General features: G+C 39.5%; 1 protein-coding gene across 1 annotated transcript; it reads right to left on the reverse strand.

The window, feature by feature from the left end:
• Positions 1–14114: 14114 nt before the first annotated feature.
• LOC102985492 (stAR-related lipid transfer protein 6-like) lies at positions 14115–19251 on the reverse strand. Its single transcript, XM_055085416.1, is given in 6 exon segments — positions 14115–14476; positions 14479–14531; positions 14745–14805; positions 14808–14829; positions 18117–18186; positions 18923–19251. Coding segments are annotated over 6 exon segments (897 nt in total).
• Positions 19252–26079: the final 6828 nt, after the last annotated feature.

Here is a 26079-nt window from a genome sequence, read left to right on the forward strand (position 1 = left end):
GTTGTTACGTCTCCTTTTTCATTTCTAATTCTATTGATTTGAGTCTTCTCCCTTTTATTCTTGATGAGTCTGGCTAATGGTTTATCAATTTTATTTATCTTCTCAAAGAACCAGCTTTTAGTTTTATTGATCTTTGCTATTGTTTCCTTCATTTCTTTTTCATTTATTTCTGATCTGATCTTTATGATTTCTTTCCTTCTGCTAAATTTGGGGTTTTTTTGTTCTTCTTTCTCTAGTTGCTTTAGGTGCAAAGTTAGGTTGTTTATACGAGATGTTTCCTGTTTCTTAAGGTAGGATTGTATTGCTATAAACTTCCCTCTTAGAACTGCTTTTGCTGTATCCCATAGGTTTTGGGTCGTCGTGTCTCCATTGTCATTTGTTTCTAAGTATTTTTTGATTTCCTCTTTGATTTCTTCAGTGATCACTTCGTTATTAAGTAGTGTATTGTTTAGCCTCCATGTGTTTGTATTTTTTACAGATCTTTTCCTGTAATTGATATTTAGTCTCATAGCATTGTGGTCAGAAAAGATACTTGATACGATTTCAATTTTCTTAAATTTAGCAAGGCTTGATATGTGACCCAAGATATGATCTATCCTGGAGAACGTTCCATGAGCACATGAGAAGAAAATGTATTCTGTTGTTTTTGGATGAAATGTCCTATAAATATCAAATAAGCCCATCTTGTTTAATGTGTCATTTAAAGCTTGTGTTTCCTTAATTATTTTCATTTTGGCTGATCTGTCTATTTGTGAAAGTGGGGTGTTAAAGTCCCTTTCTATGACTGTGTTACTGTTGATTTCCCCTTTATGGCTGTTAGCATTTGCCTTATGTATTGAGGTGTTCCTATGTTGGGTGCATCAATATTTACAATTGTTATATCTTCTTCTTGCATTGATCCCTTGATCATTATGTAGTGTCCTTCTTTGTCCCTTGTAATAGTCTTTATTTTAAAGTCTATTTTGTCTGATGTGAGAATTGCTACTCCAGCTTTCTTTTGATTTCCATTTGCATGGAATATCTTTTTCCATCCCCTCACTTTCAGACTGTATGTGTCCCTAGGTCTGAAGTGGGTCTCTTGTAGACAGCATATATACAGGTCTTGTTTTTGTATCCATTCAGCCAGTGTATGTCTTTTGGTGGAAGCATTTAATCCATCTACATTTAAGGTAATTATTGATATGTATGTTCCTATTACCTTTTTCTGAATTGTTTTGGGTTTATTATTGTAGGTCTTTTCCTTCTCATGTTTTTTGCCTAGTATTTGGTGTAGAGCTGGTTTGGTGGTCCTGAATTCTCTTAGCTTTTGCTTGTCTGTAAATGTTTTAATTTTTCCATCGAATCTGAATGAGATTCTTGCTTGGTAGAGTAATCTTGGTTATAGGTTTTTCCCTTTCATCACTCTAAATATGTCCTGCCACTCCCTTCAGGCTTGCAGGGTTTCTGCTGAAATATCAGCTGTTAACCTTATGGGGATTCCCCTGTATGTCATTTGTTGCTTTTCCTTTGCTGCTTTTAATATTTTTCCTTTGTATTTAATTTTTGATAGTTTGATTAATATGTGTCTTGGTGCGTTTCTCCTTGGATTTATCCTGTATGGGACTCTGTGCTTCTTGGACTTGATTGACTATTTCCTTTCCCATATTAGGGAATTTTTCAACTATAATCTCTTCAAATATTTTCTCAGTCCCTTTTTTTTTTTTTCTCTTCTTCTTCTGGGACCAGTATAATTCAACAGTTGGTGCATTTAATGTTGTCCCAGAAGTTTCTGAGACTGTCTTCAATTCTTTTCATTTATTTTTTCTTTATTCTGCTCTGTGGTAGTTATTTCCACTATTTTATCTTCCAGGTCACTTATCTGTTCTTCTGCCTCAGTTGTTCTGCTATTGATTCCTTCTAGAGAAGTTTTAATTTCATTTATTGTGTTGTTCATCATTGTTTGTTTGCTCTTTAGTTCTTCTAGGTCCTTGTTAAAAGTTTCTTTTATTTTCTCCAATCTATTTCTAAGATTTTGGATCATCTTTACTATCATTGCTCTGAATTATTTTTCAGGTAGGCTGCCTATTTCATCTTCATTTGTTTGGTCTGGTGGGTTTTCACCTTGCTCTTCATCTGCCGTGTGTTTCTCTGTCTTCTCATTTTGCTTAACTTACTTCATTTGGGGTCTCATTTTCGCAGGCTGCAGGTTCGTAGTTCCTGTTGTTTTGGGTGTCTGCCCCCAGTGGGTAAGGTTGGGTCAGTGGGTTGTGTAGGCTTCGTGGTGGTGGGGACTGGTGCCTGTGTTCTTGTGGATGAGACTGGAGTTTGTCTTTCTGGTGGGCAGCCCCAAGTCTTGTGGTGTGTTTTGGGGTGTCTGTGAACTTATTATTTTAGGCAGCCTCTCTGCTAATGGGTGGGGTTGTGTTCCTGTCTTGCTAGTTGTTTGACATAAGGTGTCCAGCACTGTAGCTTGCTAGTTGCTGAGTGGAGCTGGGTCTTAATGTTGAGATGGAGATCTCTGGGATCTGTGCCATTTGATATTACGTGGAGCTGGGAAGTCTCTGGTGGACCAATGTCCTTAACTCGGTTCTTCTACCTCAGAGGCACAGGCCTGACACCCGGCCAGAGCACCAAGACCCTGTCAGCCACACAGTCAGGTACGTGGGGAGTTTCCTGCCTTTTGGGAAGTCTGAGGTCTTCTGACAGTGTTCAGTAGATGTTCTGTAGGAGTTGTTCCACGTATAGATGTATTTCTGATGTTTTTGTGGGGAGGAAGGTAATCTCCACGTCTTACTCCTCCACTATCTTGAAGGTCTCCTACAGTGCTTTTTTGTCTTTTTATAGTGCTTTTGTACCTTTTATCACATTTGATTCATTTATAGGAATGTTCTGAAAGTTAAACACTTCCTTATTTGAGCAACTAATAGTTCTTTCAAATAATTTAATAAATCTCATACTTCTAACTAAAGTAGAAAAAAAAAGAAATTACATGAAGGATGCAGTTTTTTAGGCACATTATAATCTGGTGGTTTCAATGGAGCACAGCCACAAAAGAAAAAATAGATAATTAGATTTCATCAAAATTAAAAACTTTTGTTCATTAAAGGACACAAGCAAGAAAGCAAAAAAAACCCACATAATAAAAGAAAATAATTGAAAATTATATATGTGATAAGGGTTTAGTATCCAGAATATATAAAGAAATTATATAACAACAAAGACAACAACCTAGTTTAAAAAAATGGGCAAAGCACTGAAACAGACATTATTCCAGAGAAGATAAGCCAATAAGCACATGCAAAGTTGCTCAACATCATTAATTATTAGGGAAATGCAAAGCAAAACCACAATGAAGTACCACTTCATGACAGTAGGAAAGCTATTTAAAAAAATGTGGAAAATAACAAGTGTTGGTAAGGATGTGGAGAAATTGGAACCCTCATATACTGCTGAGGGAACGTAAAATGGTTAGCCTCTGTGAAAAACAATATGGGAGTTTTAAAAAAGTTAGAGTTACCATATGATCCACAATTTCCTTCCTAGGTATATACCCAAGAGAATTGAAAACATACATCCAAACAAAGACTTGTACATTAATGTTCATAGCAATCAAAACCATTTTACTCATAATAGCTACAAAGTAGAAACAATTCAAGGGTCTATCAACAGATGAATAAATAAACAACATTTGATCCATCCATACAACTGAATATTATTCGACCATAAAAAGGAATGAAATACTGATACATGTTATAGCAGGGATTACTCTTGAAGACATAATGCTAACTGAAAGAAGTCAGACAAAAAGACCATATGTTATATGATTCCATTTATATGAAATGTCCAGAACAGTCAAATCAGTAGAGGAAGAAGGTAAATAAATGATTGCAAGGCTCTAGGGGATAGAGGAAAGGGAAGTGAGTTCTAATGGATATGGGAATCTCTTCTTGAGGCCATGAAAAATTAAAAAAATTTAATATGTTATAGCACATTTAATATAAACAAGAAAGAATCAGTAAACTGAAAGATAGAAAAAATTATTCAAAATGCTTCTCAGAGAAGAAAAGTAACAGAAATATGATAGTGAGTGACATGGAAGACAGAGAGAAGGCTTGGCATACTTCTAACTAAAGTACAAAAGAAGAGCACTGAGGCAATAGAAGGGAGTTAACATGTGAGGAGTTTCAAATGTATTAAAAAAGCAGTCCTGGGCTTCCCTGGTGGCGCAGTGGTGGAGAGTCCGCCTGCCGATGTAGGGGACACGGGTTCAGAGCCTGTACTCCGCAATGGGAGAGGCCACACAGTGAGAGGCCCGCGTACCACAAAAAAAAAAAAAGCAGTCCTCATTTCAGAAAACTGAAAAAATTCTGGAGTGTAAATAAAAAATCCACAAGTAGACTCAGCATAGCAGAACAAAAAGACAAGAAGGGAGAAGACAGATTACCTATTGATATGGAGAGAAAAGGCAGATTTTCCAAGAGGAATGAATATTAAAATGGCAGTTGGCTTCTCAAGAAAAAATAAAAATGCAAGCCAGAAAAGAGTGGAATAATGCCTTGAAGATACTGAGAGAAAATAACTATCATTCCAAAACTGAACACTTCATAAAAATATCTTCCAATAATAAGGGTAAAATAAAACATTTTAAGATTAAAAAAACCAAGTGAATGTGACAATAACCAACTCTTAATACAAGATATTCAAAAAGGTGGAAGGTTTGAGGTACAAGAAGGAATAATGAGCAAAGACATAGATAAATACATGAGTAAATCTAAACAAAAAATCAACAGTATAAGATAATAATTAATAGTAACAATGTCTAACTTATAGAATTAAATAAATAAGGTAGAACCAAAATTCTGTACAATAATAGTATATCAGTTTGATATACTATTTGATATACTATTGGGAGGAAGCTGATCAGAGTTAAAGTCATCTGAGGTTCTTGCATTGTTTATGAGGAAGGAAAAGATAATGATTAAACTTTGCATATTAAAATTTTTATAGCGAGGACTAACAGAATTTTAAAAAGTTAATAGAGCATATAACTTCCAATTGCTAAAGGGAAAAATTAAACAAGAGTAAAAAAAACAAACCAAACCAAACCAAACCACACCAAACCTTCTGTATTGGTTGTGTAACAAACTAGCCTAAAACTTAGTGCCTTAAGACAGCAATCATTTGTTATTGCTCATGAGCCTGTGAATTAATTGGGCAGTTCTGCTAATCTGGGCTAGTTCAGCTGTTCTTGAATGGAATCACTTATGCGATGTCATCAGGTGCTTTTTCCCTGGGAGCTGCCTAGTTTGAATCCATCTTACCTAGGACAACTCATCTCTGCTCTATGTGGTTTCTTATCCTCCAGCAGACTAGTATGCTCTTCTCACTTGGCAACTAGACAAGTTCCAACAGAATAAGTGAAAGCATAGACCAGAGGTTGGCAAACTTTCTCTGTAAAGATCCGCACAGTGAATATCTCAGGCTTTATGGACTAGACCACTCAACTATGCCATTTTGTCGAGAAAGCATCCATAGCCAATATGTAAGTGGATGAGCTTTGCTGTGTTCCAATAAATCTTTACTTACAAAACTAGGCTGCAGGCCAGATTTGGCCAGTGGGCTGTAGTTTTCTGACTCCTGGCCTTGACTTAGAACTGGCACTAGATTCTCTTTCACTTCTTAATGGAAGGACTTGCCAAAAGGTCTTACTGCCAAAGGGATTTGCTTATAGGGAAAGGCATAATTGCATCACATTTTGGATGAAAAATCCTCTATAATTTCAATAAATCAGAAAGAAGTCAAGAAAAGAGGGGGAAAGTCCACAGAAAAAGCAAAAATAAGACAATAAAGCAATATAAATAAACTCAAACGTCATTATTCACAAATTCACAGTAAATGTGAAGGGAATCTTCTCTCAATTTAAGGCTATAAAGCCAAAATTGCTAGAACTTCAAAGAGGAATTTTAAAATTCATCATCACTGTGGGAGATTTTAGCTCATTTCTCTCAGTAATTGATTAAGCAAATGACATTATGGAGTGTAGCTGAAGACATGCATCCTTCACAATTCTGCAATGCTAGTCCCAGATACATATTTGGAAGTTACTCATATATGTGTGCACCAAGATTCATGTACAAGGTGGTTCACAGAAAGCATCACATATAAAGCAAAAGACTGAAACCAACCAAATATCAGTCGAAAGGAGAATGAACAAAGAAAATGTGCATGAGGCCTGTAGTAGAATCTTACACAATAGAAAAACAAACATGAATGAACTCCAGCTACACAGATGTACCTTAGGAACTGAGAGGGAATGTACAAAGCATGTTGTCGAAAAGCACGTAAAATCTGATTCCATTTACCCAATGTTCAAAACATCTAAATTAAACAATATATTTTTAGAAATAAATACATATATGGTAAGACTATTACCTTTGTAGGTTATCTTTGTAGAATGGGAATGGGATGGGGAAGGACATACAGGGGTGTTCAAAGATATCTTTTAAGGAAGGAGTCCATTTTATATTATCTCTTTCCAATATAAATCAAGAAATCTTTTCTGAGTTTCCTGTCTTCTCATCCATTACTTCATTTGCATAATATATACGCTGTGAAGCCGAACACATCTTAGTGGAGGGGGGAGAGAGAGAGAGAGGTTATATGTCCTGGGGCAGATGAGGCTCTGGGTTCTCATATGTAAAAATTTCCTTCCACCTTGCAATTACATTATCCAGAAAGTGGAAATTGTATCTTATTCTACTAAGCAGAAAAACTTTAATGCTGTCTTTCCAATTCTTATTATAAATGATGTTTATGCTCAGTAGAATATAATTTCATTTTTTTCTTTATTGATTCTGGTCTTTATCCTTGATTTTAATAAATGTGCATTTAGAAATTTTTTAAAAGACTCTTCAAGCTAAAGTCTACAAACCATGTGTAACTGTTTAATACACTGAGTAAAATGTGTTACTGCAAAATTTACTCTGAGCATGTGATTGTTTAATCCACCAAGTAAAGTGTGTTATTACAAATTTTACTCTGGTGTCGGTGTTTTCCCTAACAGGATGCCATTAAACCAGGTGGTCCACCTATAAACCTTGCATCTTTAATAAATGAAATTGAGCCTTGGGCACTCCAGCCCTCCTCCTATTATTTGTCTGGAATCCTCTGCTCACTCAATCACTCTTGATTGGGTGGGGTGGGAAGGAGAGAGGGAATATTTTCCCATCTCAACCAAGGCCTCCCCTGCAGATGTGACCCCATCCTTTGAGAAACGGAAAGGCAGGGAGGCACAATGCTGAGAGATGACTGATCTCTTAGACGGGATGGGGCAGACGAATAAACTTCACTCCTTTCTTCGCTTTGTCTCTAGTGCCCAAACAGCTTTGGGCCTTGAGGCCTTGACCCTCACCCTGATTCATGCTTGCCTGTGGGACTTGCTGGCAGAAGTGAGTTTCCATGGCTTGCTGCTCAGCACTCCCTAGCCCAGGGCTTTCACCTGTCCTCTGGCTCTGCTGGCCACGTGATATTTCAGTGCACCACCTCCTGATCCAGATCCAATAGCAAGTTGGAGCTTTTATCATCCCTTGCAAGTGTTAAGGCCAAATCTTCATTTATTTCTTCAGATATATTGTTACCACTGATGATTAAGAATTTGTCTATAGTTTATTCGGCAGCTCATAATGTTAAAGAGAACATTGCTTCACCCTAGAGCTAGTAGCAAGATGACAGAAATCCCAAACATGACATCACATCCAGATATAACAATATCTAAGATCACCTTTCCCTGTGGTTCCCTCTTAAGACTGAGGAAACTTGGACTTCCAAAAAAAAAAGAATTTGTCTATAAAGCAAGACTGCTTGGGTTCCAGTCCCAGCTCTATCACTTACTAGCAGCATGGCCTGGGACAAATTTTCATGGTTTTGTTCCTTGGTTTCCTCTTTGTAAAATGGATATACTAAAAATACCCATTTCATAGGTTTGTTTGAGGGGATTATTTAAAATATTGTAAAGTATTTAGGACATGCTTAGAATGTAGTAAACACTCAATAAATATTAGCAGTTCTTTCACTTATGTGTTAAGGAAAGTTCTTGGGTGCAAAAGGGAATTTTAAATCTAGAGACCAAGTATGAACTTTGAGAGAGCTTTAGTGTTTTTTATATTTTTCAATTGAAGTTTAATTGGTTTACAATATTCTGTTAGTTTCAGGTGTACAGCAAAGTGATTCAATTATATGTATATATTTTTCAGATTATTTTCCATTATAGGTTATTATAAGATAGTAAATATAGTTCTCTATGCTATACAGTAAATCCTTGTTGCTTATCTATTTTATATATACCTGGATGATAGCAGCAGTCACATTTCAACTGATGAAGACTGGGGTAGAAAATGAAGGAAAAAAAGTACTGATTAGCTCCAAACTATTTCTGGTTCCAGTTATGCAGCTGACCTAGGGTAATTGCCATTACACAATGGGTAGCAATTGTCCCTTTTAGGAACAAATCATATTCTGATTCTTTCCATTTTTACTTGTTATAAATAAATTCTTACAAATTGAACCCCATAGCAAAATGTCCTGCTCTCAGCAATATGTATTCTTTCCTAATGGACTGAGCTGGGGAGTGAGACTCTCCCATCCAACCTGTGCAAACTGACCCTGTGTTCTGGTGAATCCAATGTCATCCATACTGTTTTCTTGAGAAGAGATAATGTGATTTCTTTAGTCAACAGTTCTTAGTCTATCAAACCATAGGCCCATTTCAGGAAAACATCTGTCAGGTTTGCTTTTATTCCTATGAAAAAGTCAATTTCTTTCTTTCTTTTTTTTGGGGGGGGTAATGGAAAAACCTACCAATCTAGGAGAGAACATTCTGGGCTTTGCAACTTACTAGCTATGTGACCTTGGTAAAATTAAATAACCTCTCTGAGCTATGATTTCTTCATCTAAAAAATGGGGGAATTGTAAGAGATGACACCTGAGGGTCTCTGGCTCACCTATCTCTTTCCCTTGCACCTAGAAAAGTGCCTTGGGGACCTACTATATAGCACAGGGAACTCTGCTCAATGTTATTTGGCATCCTGGATGGGAGGGGAGTCTGGAGGAGAATGGATACATGTATATGTATGGTTGAGTCACTTTGCTATGCACCTGAAACTATCACAACATTGTTAATCGGCTATACTCCAATATAAAATAAAAAGTTAAAAAAAAAAAAGAAAAGTGCCTTGGACATAAAAGATGCTTGATAACCATTTGAAGAATTTGGATACGTAATAATGAGAAACTATGATCTGTCTTTTGCATTTTCATAGAATATCAACTCCTAGCACATAAGTAGAGCTCGGTACATGTTTATTAAAAAGGAAATGATTTCCTTTTACTAGTAATAAAGAGTTTCAGATAATGCAATTTGAATTGTGGGTAATCTAGAGTTAATAATTTTTAAACCATATTATTTAAAATGAATAAATAGATATAAGAAAATCAATCATTGTGACTTGCCCTTTCCCAGTCTTCCCTGGAGATCTCAGCCATGTGGTTTCTGATTCATTGCCTTCATAAAGGGATTTTTTCACACAGAGGAGCACCCCAAGTGAGCTTGAATCTGAAGATCTCAGGACATGGCTTTTGACATGGAAACTGGTAAGGAAGTGAGGCCTCTGGTCACTCAGTGCTTTCAGAGTCAATAACACAAATGTCAAATCATGAAGGAAGGTTTCACACCAGCAATACAAGGAAGAGACAGCATTTATGATGAACTACTTTCCTCCACTCCTGTGGCATTGGTGAAAGCCATCTACTGTCCAGCCTAACCAGAAAACCTTAGAGCCCTCCAGGTGGACAGAACATAGCCTAGAGGGTTGTGAGTGGAATCACTGATTTGAAGGCTCTCTGGACACATGATTTTCTCTTTAAACCTTGATCTGTTGATATGACATATGAAGGATCTGTTGATGTCAATCTGTTACACAAATATAGTTTCCCTAATGAGGACTTGTTTATTTGCAGATACAAATCAGGTAAAATCTATGAAGACCTCAGCACAAAACCATTAATCTTGCTGAAAAAAGAATATGCTGTGAATGCTCTGGAGAATGGAGCCTATCATCTTCTGTGAGATTAGGACATTTTTGGAACTAACTTTCTGTGTATCCAACTGCTGCTCTTCATTCAAGGTCCAGCTTTCTGGTCAACCCCCTCCATAAAGGTGTTCTCATCACCTGTTTCACCCAGCTGAAAGTGAGTTTTCTCCCTTAGAACTTGGTTTCTCTCTTGAGGCCCCTAGAAATTCTTCCTTCCATTACAGTCACTTGGACTTGTGTTTCTTTCTTTTCCTTCTTCGAGTCTTACTGAGATATAATTGACATATAATATTGTATTTGTTTAAGGTGTATGACATAATGACTTGATATATGTATATATTGTGAAATGATTGCCATGATAAGTCTAGTTAACATCCATCACCTCCCATAGTTATAAAAGTTTTTTTCTTGTGATAAGAACTTTTAAGATCTCCTCTCTTAGCAACTTTCAATATGCAATACAGTATTATTAATTATAGCCACCATGCTGTACACAATCCCAGGATTCATTTATCTTATAACTGGAAATTTTGACCACCTTCACCCCTTTTGCCCACCCCCACCCCTAGCTTCTGGCAACCAATCTATTCTCTGTATCTATGAGTTCAGTTTTTTTAGATTCCACACTAAATGAGATTGGGCTGTGTTTTCATTCCTTCACTAGACCAAGGAGCAAGAACTGCTGTGACCATCATTGTCTCCCGAGCTGAGCTGATTGCCTGCCAGAGTGATGTTCGGTGTATAGTAAATAGTAAAAAAAAAAAAAAAGAAAAGAATGAAGCATTAATCTAATATTTCAGAATTCAATATCACCTTCTCTTTTAAATAACTCTACTTGATTCAACTTTAGGAACTAATTTACACAGAAGCCCTCTGGCTTAGTAGATGGAGTTAGGTCTGGAAGTTGGGAGATGCTTTTTACTGCTCATTTACTAAGGACCCTTGGGGGAAAAGACGTTACTTATCATTTCTTTCTTGGAATAATAGAACTGAAAGGATCCATAAAGGTCATTTAGTCTATTTCCTGGGACACACAGAGGAAGAGGGACTTGTATACATTGGCACTATACATTAGTGGTCAAGTCAGAGCTGAAGGCTGCTTCCTGACCCTAATCTATGTGATACAAGTCAAAGTGGTGGTGACCTTGGTTGGGGGATTGGCTGGGAAGAGGTAGGAAGAAATTCTCTTAGGTGATAGAAATATTCTCTATCTTGATCTGGATGGTAGTTGCTGGAAAGTATACAAATGTAAAAATTCCCCAGTTCTACACCTAAGATTTACACATTTTACTAAGTATAATGTTATACTTCAGAAAAAAGGAAAAAACTGAATGCAATATTTTAATGAAACTACCTAGTTCCTCATCCATTATTTTATTCTTTCTATTTCTTACATGTCTGCAATTTTTCTGATTACAAAATAATACATAGTAAAAATTCCAACATATCAGAAAGGTAAAAACTTAGATAATGTATATCTTTCAAAATGTCATTCTCTAGAGAAGAAATATTGTTAAAATTTTATTATTCCTAGGGTGTATTTTCATTTTAAAAAGCAGCTCCTTTGAGAGTACAGAAGTACTAAGTGTTGCCCCCTGGCTCATAATCTCTAGGAAATAGTGGGGAAGTGGTGACAAGCTGCTATTGGAGGCCACACTGTCCCCTGGTTCTCAAGCTTCTTAAGCCCAGGACTCCTTTTGGTTCTGGACAAGTCTTGGTTTTCTCCATCACTTGTTCTTCCCTAAACAAACTTCAGAGTTTGGGGCTTGTTTACCTTTTCGGTGACTCCTCCATTCTACCTTCCTTTTTGTGGCCATCTCTCCAACTGACATTAGAAAAGTATTACCATGTCACCAGTTCTTCCATTATTGAAGATCGTAAAACAGGTTCATGTTACTGCTCTGCTTCAAAGATCTGTTGCTAAACACTACAGAAGAGGGAACAAAAGGTGTAACGTAAGTAACCAACCAAGAACTGACAGTCTCAGGGAGCTGTGAACACAGGTCTCCCTTATAAGATACAGGTAGCAAGGTTTTAAATTTCTTCACACTCCCATTCACTTTAGCAGAGGGTAAGCAGTTGATTTTGTCTCCTTTTAAATCCCACACGTTGGATAGGGAGCTAATGAGGATAGAAATTAGCTTGTCTGCTTGAACTTGGAACTTGCCAGCTTGTCCTTTCCTTCTCTTCCTCTCCTGACCATTTCGATCCTGAATAAAAATTGGTGGGTCCAAGCAGGGTAGGTGTTAGAGCTTAGAGCATATGATTGTGCTAGAAAGCTAAGGAAGTGCTCAAAGAATGATGTGGACACATCAGAAGGACACAGAGCATCAAAATAAGCAATGATAGTAAAAGATTATAAGCCACATTATATACATGTTGACTATGAGTCAATAAACGAATAAACTGAAAGTGTGAGGAAGAAGAGGATATTTACATAATTTCAAGGTACCTTGAAATGCCTGTTAATTACAAAGGGGAAAAGATCAGCTCTACAGTGGATAAGTCTGGCATACTCTAACTGAGTGATCAAAGTGCACATCAACAGTAATGGAACAAATTGAAGATCATACGCGATGAGAAGAACACAGCATCACTCCTGTGATATTCCTGCCAGAGATGAATAACCTAGATCTAGTAGTGAGGAAACATAAATCGAGGGATATTCTACCAAATAACTAAGCAGTAATCTTCAAAACTTCAAGGCCACGAAAGTGTTTCAGGATAGAAATAATTAAATAGATATGCATTGTGTGATTCCGAACTGTATCCTTTTGCTATAAAGGATAAAGGACATTATTGTGACAATTGGTGAAATTTGAATGGAGCCTGAGGAGGAAATGGTGGCAATTTATCAATGTGAATTTCCTGATTTTAATGGTTGTGCTGTGTTCATGGGGAAGAATTTTCTTGTTTTTTGGAAATATTGGTGGGGAGGTTAAAAAAGTATGATGTCAGCAACATATTCTCAAATAGTTCAGAGGGGGAAAAGTTTTTGTATGATACTTGCAACTCTTCTGTAAGTTTGAGATAATTTCAAAATTAAAAAAAAAATTCTAATCGGATGCAATGATTTAAACGGTTCCTAGAGATAACGTTCTACTTTAAGGCAAAATACACTACCTGCCTTTTCCTTGCTTCTGTTTCTCTAAGATTATCTGCTTGTGAATCACTATGCTGTATACCTAAAAATTACATAATATTGCAAATCAGCTATACCTCAGTTTAAAAAAAAAGAATATGACCAACCAAAAAAAAAAAAAAAAGATTGGAAGTTTGAGGTGCTTGTGTGAGTGGAGAAAAGGGGATTATGTGACATCTTGATATGGAGGAAGGCAGGAGAATCAGCAGATCCACATGGTTTCCTTGTACCATCTGCTGGTTCCTCTGGTTTCTGAGGCATTGTCTTTGTCATTGATTGCAGCTAATATCCGTCAACCGGTATTTCTCTCTGGGCTTGGTTTCTCTCTGGGATTGGTTAATCTAGTGATGCTCCCTGGCTGCCTCTACCTTATCTTAGCTCTTACTCACATTTTAGACCCTTCTGAGTCTCTATGCCCTCTCTCTGGCCCCCTGAAACAGTCAGTTCAGTCCAACTTTTACTGTGGAGTTTCCCCTCCCCTTGCTATATGGTCCTGGGGCAAGACATCTGCCTCAAAAAATCAGCCATTCTTGAGATTTCCTTCTAGGATGTAAGGCAGTTCTACATCTATAGGAGCCCCTGGCCTCATGGTCTTCTTCAGATCATCTAAAAGTGCTTAGTATTTAAATAGAAATAATGTGGTATATTCTAAATGAGGATTTAGAACTGCTTAGGGAAACTAAATATCATGGCCTTTCTCTATCTAATTGTGTTGCCAAATTTATTTATTTATTTGAGATTAAAAACTATATTTAATGCTTCTCTTGTACAACTATGAGCTCTTATTTTCACAAAGTATCTTCAGTAGTTTGTTCAAGAATACTGTTTAGAATAGTGTAACAGTATTTATGCATATTGACTTAGAAATAAAAGGCAGTAACTGCCGCACGTGATTTTAAATGGCCTCATTTCTTCTTTAGGAATGACGAATGCCCATTATGATGACATCCACGTCCTGATGGAATTTTGTTTGCCTTTATTCCATCTTTTACATTGAGGATGAAGCTTACTAAATTGGAAGACATGGTTGCTTAAATTATTGACGGGGCCAATTTTCCTCTCATTTCTTTCTGGACAAATATCACTAGTTTGGAATATGCTGGGTTCTCTGGCAGAGGTGAATACATATAGCCACAAGCATGGTTACAACCACGAATATAATTTGAAGATGGAGGATGTGCTGGAAAATCCACTCTGGTAGAACTGATAATATCCATATTCCCTTTGTAGTGCTTCAAATACACTAAGTCGATAAAGTCCCGGGGGTTATTGAGCCCATGGCAAAACTTTGTGTAATGGTATGACACATGAATGTGTCCGAATCAATTTTTTGTACCATGCTGTACGCTTTTCAATGATTTGTCCCATGTAATTCTGTTTTCAGGTTTGTAGAGGAAATCAGATAGTTTAGATGTTTATTCCGGAATTATTCCTTCAACACGATATAGATTTCCATGGAATTTTTTAGAAGCCTTGCTGGAAACAGTTATCTTTTTCTCAAAGATAAAATAAAAATCCACCAATAAATTAGTGAAGTCTTAACCACTTTACAGCCTGATGTTTCTTGATAGTAACCTAAAACTTCTTGAGCAGTTGTTGGGCAAGTGCCTTATAGTCCACCTACATTTCCTAGTAGATCTAGTCCAGAATTTTAATAACTATTAGGACTCTTCTCCAAATCCTTGTGGTGATCTCCATACCTTTCAACCTGGTGATGTAACATCGGATGAGCTGGAACATATTCAGATGGAGTAATGGTCAAGGATATCTTCACCCACAGGGTCAGTGGAAAATAAACACAAACAAAGATTGAGATGGCATCTTTTTCTGATAAGTTGAAACTGGATTCTTCGCACCTCATATCCTGTCCCAGCCTTGTATACAGGTTCACACATGTTGTTAAGTGGGTCTTTACATCTGTTTGTATAATCTCCCTCTTTCTAGGCTGCCTGACTGGGTCCCCAGTCCGTACTGGATCACTGCCATTCTTGCCTGGGAATCTAGGTCCCCAAGGAGTTTGTTAAGTGCCATCCCTGGCCTTATAGTCCACCTACATTTCCTAGTAGATCTAGTCCAGAATTTTAATAACTATTAGGACTCTTCTCCAAATCCTTGTGGTGATCTCCATACCTTTCAACCTGGTGATGTAACATCGGATGAGCTGGAACATATTCAGATGGAGTAATGGTCAAGGATATCTTCACCCACAGGGTCAGTGGAAAATAAACACAAACAAAGATTGAGATGGCATCTTTTTCTGATAAGTTGAAACTGGATTCTTCGCACCTCATATCCTGTCCCAGCCTTGTATACAGGTTCACACATGTTGTTAAGTGGGTCTTTACATCTGTTTGTATAATCTCCCTCTTTCTAGGCTGCCTGACTGGGTCCCCAGTCCGTACTGGATCACTGCCATTCTTGCCTGGGAATCTAGGTCCCCAAGGAGTTTGTTAAGTGCCATCCCTGGCCAAACTCCCTCCTCCAATTCCGCGTCTGCTTTGAGGGTGAGGGGCCGGCTGGAAACCCAGGAAAGCCGGGCTCAGGGATGGGAAGGGGAAGGCGCTGAAGAGGAGGGAAAAAATTGGTCGGGGGATCTGCCCCTCTGGCCGAGTCGGTGTCTAATCCTGGGAGCGGGTGCTCTGAAAGCGGGGAGGCCGAGCGTGTTGGAAGGACTAGGGCTATAGGGCTGGCTCTCAGCGACCGAAACGGCAGCCGCCAGTGCCCCAGATGCCCATCCCCGCCCCGTCCCCTCTCGAAGTCCCGGGAAACTGGCCGAAGGAACCTCAGTCTGTCATGCGCAGACCGGCCGCGCAGAGCCGTGGCCGAGGTGGGGAGGGCGTGCGGGGTAGCTACGCGGAGGTAGCCCAGAACCTCCCCACCCCAGAAAGACCCGGAGGGAGAAACTACACTTCCCAGCAGGGAGAGCGACCTAACGGCCCGCCCCACCCCCTGCCCCTGCCCCCCGCCCCTCGCCCCTCGGCATGCTAGCCCCCAGCGCCCGAGCGCCACCCATCGCCAAATTTATTTTGGCATGGTCGGTATGTGGAATTCAGCCCACCAGGGGATCTCTTCCCAGAGTCAGAAATGGGAATGAACAATGTTCGCTCTGCTCTCAGGCTTCACCAGAGCTTAACTAATACATCTCCTCTCTGCAGGCTGAAGCCCAGAGCTGAGAAGTCAGGACACTTGGGTCTGCCCACTACCCCCAACTGTCTTTGTGCCCTGTGTACCTTCCTTTTCCCACCATCCTTCTGGCCCAGGGAGAGCAGACTTTCCTCCAGATCCCTTCCTCCTACCTTTCCATTCCCGCCACAAGGCGAGCCATTCTTAGTAGGCCAGTCTTGCATCCATACAAGACACACTCCCAGTCTTAGTTGTTAGACCTTTCTCTTGGTATAGAGCTTAAGTCCCTGCCTTAGGGCATTTAACTGCAGCTTGATCTAAGATATTTAAAGCAGCAAAGACACCAGGAGATCTAATTATCTTATATAATGTTTGTTATGACTCTGTTATTCCTGGGTGTAAAATTCTCTTTCCTAGGACTTATGGAAACCAGTGATCCTGCAAAATCCCAGAGCCCAGGTTGGCCGTGGCGCAATGAACAAAATAGAGGACCTGTATTCTACTCCCTGTCCTGTCAATGAACCATCTATCTCCTGCAAGCTGGTTAACATCCCTGAGCTCTGGCTTTCCTACTGGTTAAATGGGAATGTTAAAGATAAAAATCTAAATTTACAAAATAGAACCCGGTTCCTCTGCATCGGCAGGCGGACGCGCAACCACTGCGCCACCAGGGAAGTCCCTACAAAATACTTTTTAAAAAAAATCTCTTTATTGGAGTATAATTGCTTTACAATGGTGTGTTAGTTTCTGCTTCATAACAAAGTGAATCAGCTATACATATACATATATCTCCCAAAATACTTTTCTTGATAGTCTTATTAAAAGGAGTAATTAACTTGGATAGACATATAAGTGATGTAGTATAATTCAGTGAAAAGAAAAGAGGTGGGTAATAAGAAGCTGGAGTCTAGTCCCCTCACTGTCATTAAGGAACTTTGGTACTTTAGACAATCACTTTCTGGGCCTTAGTTTCAACATGTGTCAAATGAAAATAATAATATCCATCTGTGTCTATAAGGATAGAAAAGCACTAAGAGATTTAAATGAAATAAATTTTTAAATGATTTACGTGTTGCTATATAAATAGAACAGTATTAAATTTACCAGATTTTCTATAAAATCATTCTTAGAATCTACACAGGGGAACATTTTATCTGTTGAAGACAATTAGAAATAAGTCCATATAATACAGATTAAAGCCCTGGAGATAAACTCAGTCCTTTAATGAAGTCTGCTGCAGAGCAAAGAGTGTAAGAGCACTATCCCAATTGACTATTTAATGCCTGATTAAATACAGGATGGCCTGTGAAAGTAACAAGCAAACTATTCAGGCAGTGGGATAAGTTTTGAGAGAGGGGGCAGTGGAAATAATCCCTACAGAGAATTTTAAAAATACTAAAACCAACAAAAAGTCAACCTACTTTTTTATTACTACCATGTGCTAGTGATTGTAAACCATATCAGTGATCATATACCACCCCTTTCAGGATGGACCACAGCTCTGCCCAGTCCCCGACCCTGCCCTTGTTATGGCACTGTGTTCAGGAGTAGAGCTAGAACTTCATTCCTGCAAGGACAATCTACAGGCTATAGGACACAACACCTCTTTACACACACACACACACACACACACACACACACACACACACATACACACACACACACACACACACACACCCTCATTTAGCAGTACCTGTTTGACCTTCCTGACCCAAGATCTAGAGGATCTTATAAGATTTGCAACAGAAGCTTGTCTACAAAAGTTGGGGCTCTGCTATGCTTACCGGCAGCCGAATTGGAAAGATCAAATCTGGGGAGGCCAATGTCTCCTGGAATGTGAAGAGCTGGCTTTGACTGAAGATGAAATTTTATGAAACTCTTCTATGGTGGACCATCTTTATCAACTACTTGCCCTTGCTTCGTATTTTAGTTTTGAAATATTTTCTCTCATTGCTTCTCACTAAGAAACTATTCTTTTTGACTCCCCATAGTTTGCCAGCTAATGAATCATTTATAACTTGCCATTAACAGCCAAGTTCTAATATGTCTAGATATGATTTCTATGTGTTTTTCAGACACAGCTTATAGGATTTTTTTAAACTGCTCTGGGGGTTCTTTTAAACCCTCAAAATCTGCAAAATTCAAGTACAGAATCTCAATATAAGACTGAAAACTTTCCTATAGAAAATACTGATAATTAATAACTAGATGATTTTAAAAGTCTTTGCTGAAAGGAATAATATGTCCTTGCAAGCATAATGGGAGTTTTCAGTTTATTTCCATTTGTTCACTTATTATGTCTATCTTCCTTGAAGTCTATAAACCTAAATAGAAGAGCTGTTTTAAGCATTTGTTTGCTCATTTCAACCCCTCATTCACCTCTGGGTCTGTTCCTATTGACTACTACTCACTTCCCCCTGTTATGGGCCACATCTTTTTGGCTTTTTAAAGATAACTACCTAGTAATTTTTAAATTATATGCTAGACGTTGGAAATGCTGCATTTTTAAGAGTCCGGTTGTTTTTCTTCCAGGAAGGAGTGTTGAATTTTTTTACGGCAGGAATAATTGACTGCCAGATCAGCGGGATACCTTGGAGGCTTGTTTTTAAGCTTTGTTAGATGGGGTCTAGCGCAGCCCTTAGTGGAGAGCCTGGTCCCACTGGCTCCCAGGCGAAAGCCCACAGTGTTCAACAAAGTCTCTTCACTCGGGATGGTCGTGCTCTGTGGGAAGTCCAAAACCTCCCGTGAGCTCACAGAACCCCCATAGCTGTTTTCTGCCAGTCTCACTGAGCTGCGCTGTGTGTAAGAATTGTATTTGGACGAAGATAAGAGGACCAATAGGTGGATTTCTCGAGCTCCTTCTCTGTGTGACTCCCTGCTCCTGGTACCCTGGCCCACAAGTCCCAGCTGCCTCAGCATCCCTACTCTGATCTCTGCTCTTCAGTCAGATCAGTGAAACTGCTTGGGCTTCCCCTCCCCGCTCCCAGACAGTGCCCCAGGCTAAAGGCCATCCATCCATCAAGGGCTCACTTAATGACTTTTTCTTCTCTTAGGAGTCAGATTCTTGAGCTGCCTGTTATCCAATGTCTGAAAACAGTTACTTCATGTTTTATGCCTGCCTTTGTGTTTGTTTAAAGCACAAGTCTAGACCTGACGGTACCACAAGCGAAGACTAGTTTGCTTGCTTTTACTTCTCGGTTTTCAATGTAGTCATAATTTTTTAAATACTTCTTATTGATCTTTTAAAAAGTATTATCTGTGGCATGATTTTCCAAAATGTGTTCCATGAAAAATTAAAAAGACTCTGTATTAAAATAGCTTGGAAAATGCATTTGTCTTGACGGCAGGACACCTCAGAGCCATAAAAAGCTAATATGGATTGTAAATTTTCAAGGGACTATATTATTTGCATTTTTCAAATTCATTTGACCACAGTATCCATTTTTAACAGATTGTCTTATGGGAGTACTAGACCATGGACCACTTTTTGGGTAATGCTGCTCTGTGACTGCTATTTATTAATTTTATTAAAACTTTATACACCTAATTAAAAGGTAAGTATGGTTATAACGATCTTCTAAATTAATTTTTAGATGGAAAATAAGCTTAACTTCTTCTTCCTCTTTCTAATCCGCTTCCAGCCAAAATTATTCCAGGAAGTCCTCAAGAAATCTATGGAGATACACGTGTACATATATGTAGATTACCAATGGTTAAGTTTGCAGTTGGGCCCTTTCAATATTTTATGTATCATGAAAAAAGGAGAGTTTTAAAGGAAGAAGTATAATTTTACATTATGAAAACATGGGTTTCATTTTGACATTTTTTTTTCTAAAAGAAAAGGGCATTTTTTTTTTTTGAGATACTTTATGTCAGTATTTTTCATTTGGTGAAGTTATTGTCTTATTGTGCTGTTTGATAAACGAGGTATCACTAAAGGTGTGAGAATGACGAGCCTTCAGGTGCAGCAGCAGCAGCTGTTGGATCTCTTCATCATTAATAATTAAATTATTTTAAGTATTTCTTACAGCTCACACAAAGATCTGGGCACAGCTGGTCTGGTTGGGGAGCAACTCTAGGAATTCCTACCGCAAGTCTAGGAATTATGTGGAAACAGCAGAGGTTACAGACATGAGCACGATTGACTGAGGGAGATTCAAGGCTCAGGGTGCAATCTCATTCTTCCATTAACGTCTGCCAAGCAGCGTTCCTCTCTGGACCTCAGTTTCCCCAACAGGACAATGAGTTCCTTGGACTAGGGGATTTCAGAGTTTCTTTCTAGCTCTTAAATTCCCCTGACCTTGTTGAATAATACTATATTAACTAAAAAGTGGCAAGAATATCACTTCTGGAAAACATTCCCTCTATACCTGGAGTAGGAGAGATGTGTTCTGAAAAACACTGGAAAATATGGCTGTTGAGCAATTTGTGGATTCATTTTAGCTTTACGCCTGTAAACAGAAAAATTCTTACCCTTCATGTTTGTCCTTCATGACTTAAATAATTCCCCTAATCACAATCAATTTGTCACCTGTCAAAACCTCACATTTCAGTCCTTGTCAAGTGACAGAGGTGATCGCTTTTCTCTTAGAAGTTTATTCCGTGTTCCTTCCTACAGATAGCAGAAGATTATAAAGCAGGAAGGAGACGTTCTCCCCAAAGATACAATAGAATTTTGCAGAGAACCAGAACAAAAGGTTTTTAAATCCCTAAATGAAGCCAGGAGGAAAAAAATAGTCATTCTGGTTTTAGTTGCTAACAAAGGCAGAGAAAGAAAAAAATCAGTTGCTATGTTACTTCTCCATTAGCCAAGCTCAGCACAAAGTGAAAAAGGATTTCCTGATACAGCTCTATATTATCTTCAACTGCATTATTGGTTTAGATTATAGCAGAAAAGAAAAATCAAAGATCAAGGCTTTGTTTTCCCTGGGGCCTCAGATGCATCCGATAGTATATCTATCTGTAGAAGTATTATATATGGACACCATGGGATACTCTGTGTTCTTGTCCTGTCCAAGGACCTGGTGAACCTGCGGAGTTGCAAGGTGTGGTTCCTGGGGCTTCACCCCCCGAGGCAATGCATTTCCCCAGAGTGGTGGAGCGCCTTACCTGAGGGTGGTGCAGACAGGAGACAGGGCTCATGGGTGGAAATGCAGCAGGAGGTTAGCCCTGAGGGTCAAGGCAAGTCCATGACGGGAAAAGGAGACTTGAAGTCTAACTCAAGGAAGATGAGGAACAGAGTGCTGTCCCCTCGCTAGCCCATTGGTTCGGCTTTCTTGTTTTGGAATCCCATAGGGCATAGTGGCTAAGCACCGACTGTGGCAAAGACAGCCGCTTACTAACGATACGAACAGGGGCGAGTTGCTTAACTCCTCTGAACTTCTGTTTCCTCCTCTGTAAGATGAGGATAATAAATATAATCAAAATAAAAGAGGTGAGGATAATAACCTTAAACTTAAGACGGTGAGGAGTATTAAATGAATGAATGCAAGTAAACTGCTTAGTACCTGGCTTATCAAAGTTAAACATTAGAACTACTACAATCACATCCTACTGCCTTCTAGCTTTGACTGCTTCTAGCTATTCTTAGTGGCTTCCAGAATATAAGCTCCAAGAGGGCACAGATCGCATCCTTCAGGTTCAGGATTGTATCTTCAGCCTAGAAGAGTACCTGGCATATGGTAGGTACTTCATGAATAACTGCTGAATAAATAAATGAATTAATAAATGAACGAATTTCTAATCAGCACTCTTGGACAGCTTGCCTCCATCTCTGTGAGGGAGGGTCAGGCAGCCACCAAACACTAGCGCTTCCCAAGGTGAAGGTCTCTGACCCTGCCTGGTTTGGCCAGGGACTCTGACACATGCCTGACCATTCACATTATATGGCTCTAGTGATGCAGGCAAATGTACTTGCTTTTTATTACAGTTTCCAGCAGTTTGGTCCAAGTCTCTTTTTGTATGTGTGTGGGAGTGTACCATGTATCCCTCTTTGGTATTTTCACATAACCATTTTAAAATTCATGGTGCTGGGCCAATTGAGTAGTAATACCACTTTGTCCTGTCTCCCATATATTTCCCCAAAGGGAGCAATTACAGCAGGCATTTCACTTCATCTGCTCTTCTACAGTAGAGAGTATCTCTACACAGACAACTCGTTATCCTGACACAAATTTTCCACACTGAGTCTCAGCCACTTGAAATCTGCTTTAAAGCCCTGTCCATGGGATGACTACCATGTGTTAATATGTCTCTTGTGGGATCTCATTTCAAAGGCAAGGAAAAGAGAGAAAAGATGGTTGAATAGAAGAAGGCATGTCAGTGGTGATACAAACAGCAGCTCAGGAGTTGACGACTGTGTTGGTAGAGGATAATGCAGAGGGTCAGAGAGGAGTTAGAGGGCTGAAGGAGGTGGGCAGGAAAGCAGCTATTCACCAGCGGCCTCCCACCGCGAGCTGTTCATACTTCTTATTATAGCACACACCACCTTTTATGCTATTTTTCTTTTTCTAAAAGTTGTTCCCTACCACTACATTGTAGACTTGATGATGTAGACCCTGTCTTAGTCCAAGAGTCTAACATAGCTTCTGGCGTACAGTAATTCTTAAAAATTTTGAATGGGGGAGTGAATTAGTGGATAGAAGGATAGATGGATATCCAGAATATAAGGGACAAGGGAGAAAAGTGGAGGTTATTTAATAGGAGCTCTCCAAGTATTTAGTACCCAGAGTCGTTCCCAAAGTTGACCACAGGTGCAGAGCCTCCCTGGGTTTGGACTGAGGGAGCCTCTCCCCTGAGAAGGAGAGGATGGAGGGAGGCATAATTTTCTGTCAGTAGGCTGAGTTCAGTATGCTAAAGTCCAAATATATCACCACCTGGGAACCAGAATCAACATCTAGATTTGGATTTGGAGGCAGTAGCTTGAAGAAAAGTGGACAATAGTTCAGGATCCTTACTGGAAAAAGATATTGTTATCTAATTAGGTTTGATGTGTCTTCTTAGGAGGGCTTATGAGCAGACTGGCCAGTTCAAGTGTATCAACCAACAATGCCCTGCCCACCCATTGGTAATTAAAACCATAAGCTTTGGATTTGAAGCAATGAGGATGAAGTCTGAATACTACCTCCACAGAGCTCTTTCTTACAGAAAAGCTAGGGTACTGGAGAATGATTTGATTGTATTTGAAAGGTGGAGGGGATGGAGACTTCAGCATAGCTTCAAGATTCAATAGGAGTATGGGTAGGCCTCAGAGTGTAACTCTTCTTGGACAAGGAGAAGCACACAGTGGTTGGTTTTGCTCTTATACTTGGGGTACCAGATACTACTATGCTGCCAGCCTGAAAATATGAAGATCTGAGGCAAGAGCTAGCACATTGAAGGAGAAAGCCATTCAACCTATGATAGGAATGCTGAGGGTTTTAAATTCCAGAATCTGAGATGGTTTTCCAGGAATAAAATTTCTACTGAAGGAAAAATACCAAGAGTACCTTATTTAGGGATGTTTTAAGGATACACAGGGTTTGTTCTAATCATATATGCTGAGACACATAGACATGGAAGTGAGTGTGATGGAGGAGGAAGTTTGGTATATTCACAGATCCCCAGAAACAGGAGGCACAGCATGCCACGCTGTGGGACCACATGGAGAAGCACCAGGGTCAGTCAGAGGTAGAGGGAGAGAGGGAAAACATGGGGAAGAGCCTTTATTGTGTTTTTTTGTGGGATGGAGTGGATGAATCAGGGTAAGCAGGCTTAGAATGGCTATTTTGAATAATTTCAGCAGGCTCCAGGGTTTAAGGGCTGTCACCAGTTATCTGCTACTTGGCTATGATAGTTAGGTTTATGTGTCAACTTGGCTGAGCCATAGTACCCAGATATTTGGTCAAACATTATTCCAATGTTTCTGTGACAGTGTTTTTTTGGATGAGATTAACATTTACATCAGTGGACTTTGAGTAAAGCAGATTGCCCTCCATAATGTGTGTGGGCCTCATGGAATCAGTTGAAGGCCTGACTAGAACAAAGACTGGTCTCCGCTGAGCAAGAGGTAATTCTGCTAGAAGTCTGTCTTTGTACTCAAACTGCAACTCTTCCCTGAGTTTCCAGCCTGCCAGCCTGCCCTGCAGATTTTAAGAGCGAATTCCTTAAAATAAACTCTCTCTCTCTCTCTCTCTCTCTCTCCATACATAAACACACACACATACATGCACACACACCATTGGTTCTGTTTCTATAAAACCCTGACTAATTCACTGGACCTGGGGTGATCAGGGCAGATGGATAGCAGCCAGCAGTGTGAGTGTCCATAAAGGTGGTGGTTGGATATGTGGATTGGTTGGTTTATGTTCAAAATGCACCCACCCAGGAGAGCTGTTTACTACCTCTCGGAATTGGCTAAGCCTGGGAGCAGCAGTCCCTTCAGTGTCAGCAAGGCCTCAAATGTCAAAGCATCAAAATAAAGAAAATAAAGAGATACTTGGTTAATACAAGTGAGAAAGGGGAAAGCTATGGGAAACTGATGGAATAGATTGGGGGTCATTCATATCTCCAAACAAAAATGCTTCAGTAGCTGTGACTGAGAAGCTTCTGTGATGTGCAGGGACCAGCGAGTCCCCTGCTCTCAGTGCTCTGATATTAGAATTGAATGAATGCCTGGAGAGAAGCAGTGGGAATTTTCACATCTACAAGCCTACTAAAAGGCTGGCAAAATCATAACAAGTTTGACAGGGCTGAGACCGGTAACTGAAGTAAAGAGAAGCTTGGCCAGGGGAATCTAAGCTCTTGGGAACTCAGACCTCAGACCATTTAGAACAGGTGGAGGCCAGGGCAACCGTGAGTGACTCCCTCAGCACCAAGTTCATCCAGACTGAGACCCACTTCTAAATGAGCCAGAGGAACTTGGCGCGGAAGAGATAGTTACAGTAGTGCTGCCTGTGGTGTTGCCAGGTTGTAACCCGAGGAGGAGTGAACCAGGTGGGTGGAGAGGCTGCACTAGCGATAAGAAAAGTGAGCACTTTTAAAAGGCACTGCCTTTTCACTAATTTATCTACAGGCCCTATAAACTGCCTTTCAGATCGCTTGGCCTAATCTCTTGTAGTAGAGGTGGCTAGCTGTTTACCAAATTAATTTCCTCTGGCAATTAATTTTTGTGGGCAGCGTTTGACCACATTTTCCAGACTCTTTTATGGGTAGGTGTGGCCATATGACTCAATCAGTGGAATGTGAGCACAAGTGATGGCTATCGTTTGTAAGCTAAGGCTTTTAAGAAATAGGAATGCCTCCTCCGTGCTCTTTTCCCTTTATGGCTAACTGGCATGGCAACCCCCAGGGTGATCTTAGAAATCACAGGTTGAAGATGGCAGATGCGCTGTCAGCATGGGTCTCCAAATGACTGCATGGACGAGAGCTGAACTGCAGACCAGGAACACCTACGTTGGACTATTATGCGAACAAGAAACATACTTTTGGAGCCATTGTTTACATTACATCTGTTTATTATCATGACCCTAACTAGTTTAATAATAAATGAAAATTATTTTCTCTATTTGTAAAGGGCAAAGAGACCATTTCCTCCTTTATCCCGTTTCTTAGTATTTTTTTGGAGATGTAATGAATCTGAAGTTTTGATCTAACCTCTGGAATAAATGTAAATCTCCCTAGGAATTAAGCCCAGGCTACAGTTTTTACAATGTTGAGGTATCTGCAAGGCCATGAGCCAAATAACCTTTGGAATTAGCTCAGGGGCCT

The sequence above is a fragment of the Physeter macrocephalus genome, chromosome 1, assembly GCF_002837175.3.
Source record: "Physeter macrocephalus isolate SW-GA chromosome 1, ASM283717v5, whole genome shotgun sequence".
Classification (NCBI taxonomy): domain Eukaryota; kingdom Metazoa; phylum Chordata; class Mammalia; order Artiodactyla; family Physeteridae; genus Physeter; species Physeter macrocephalus.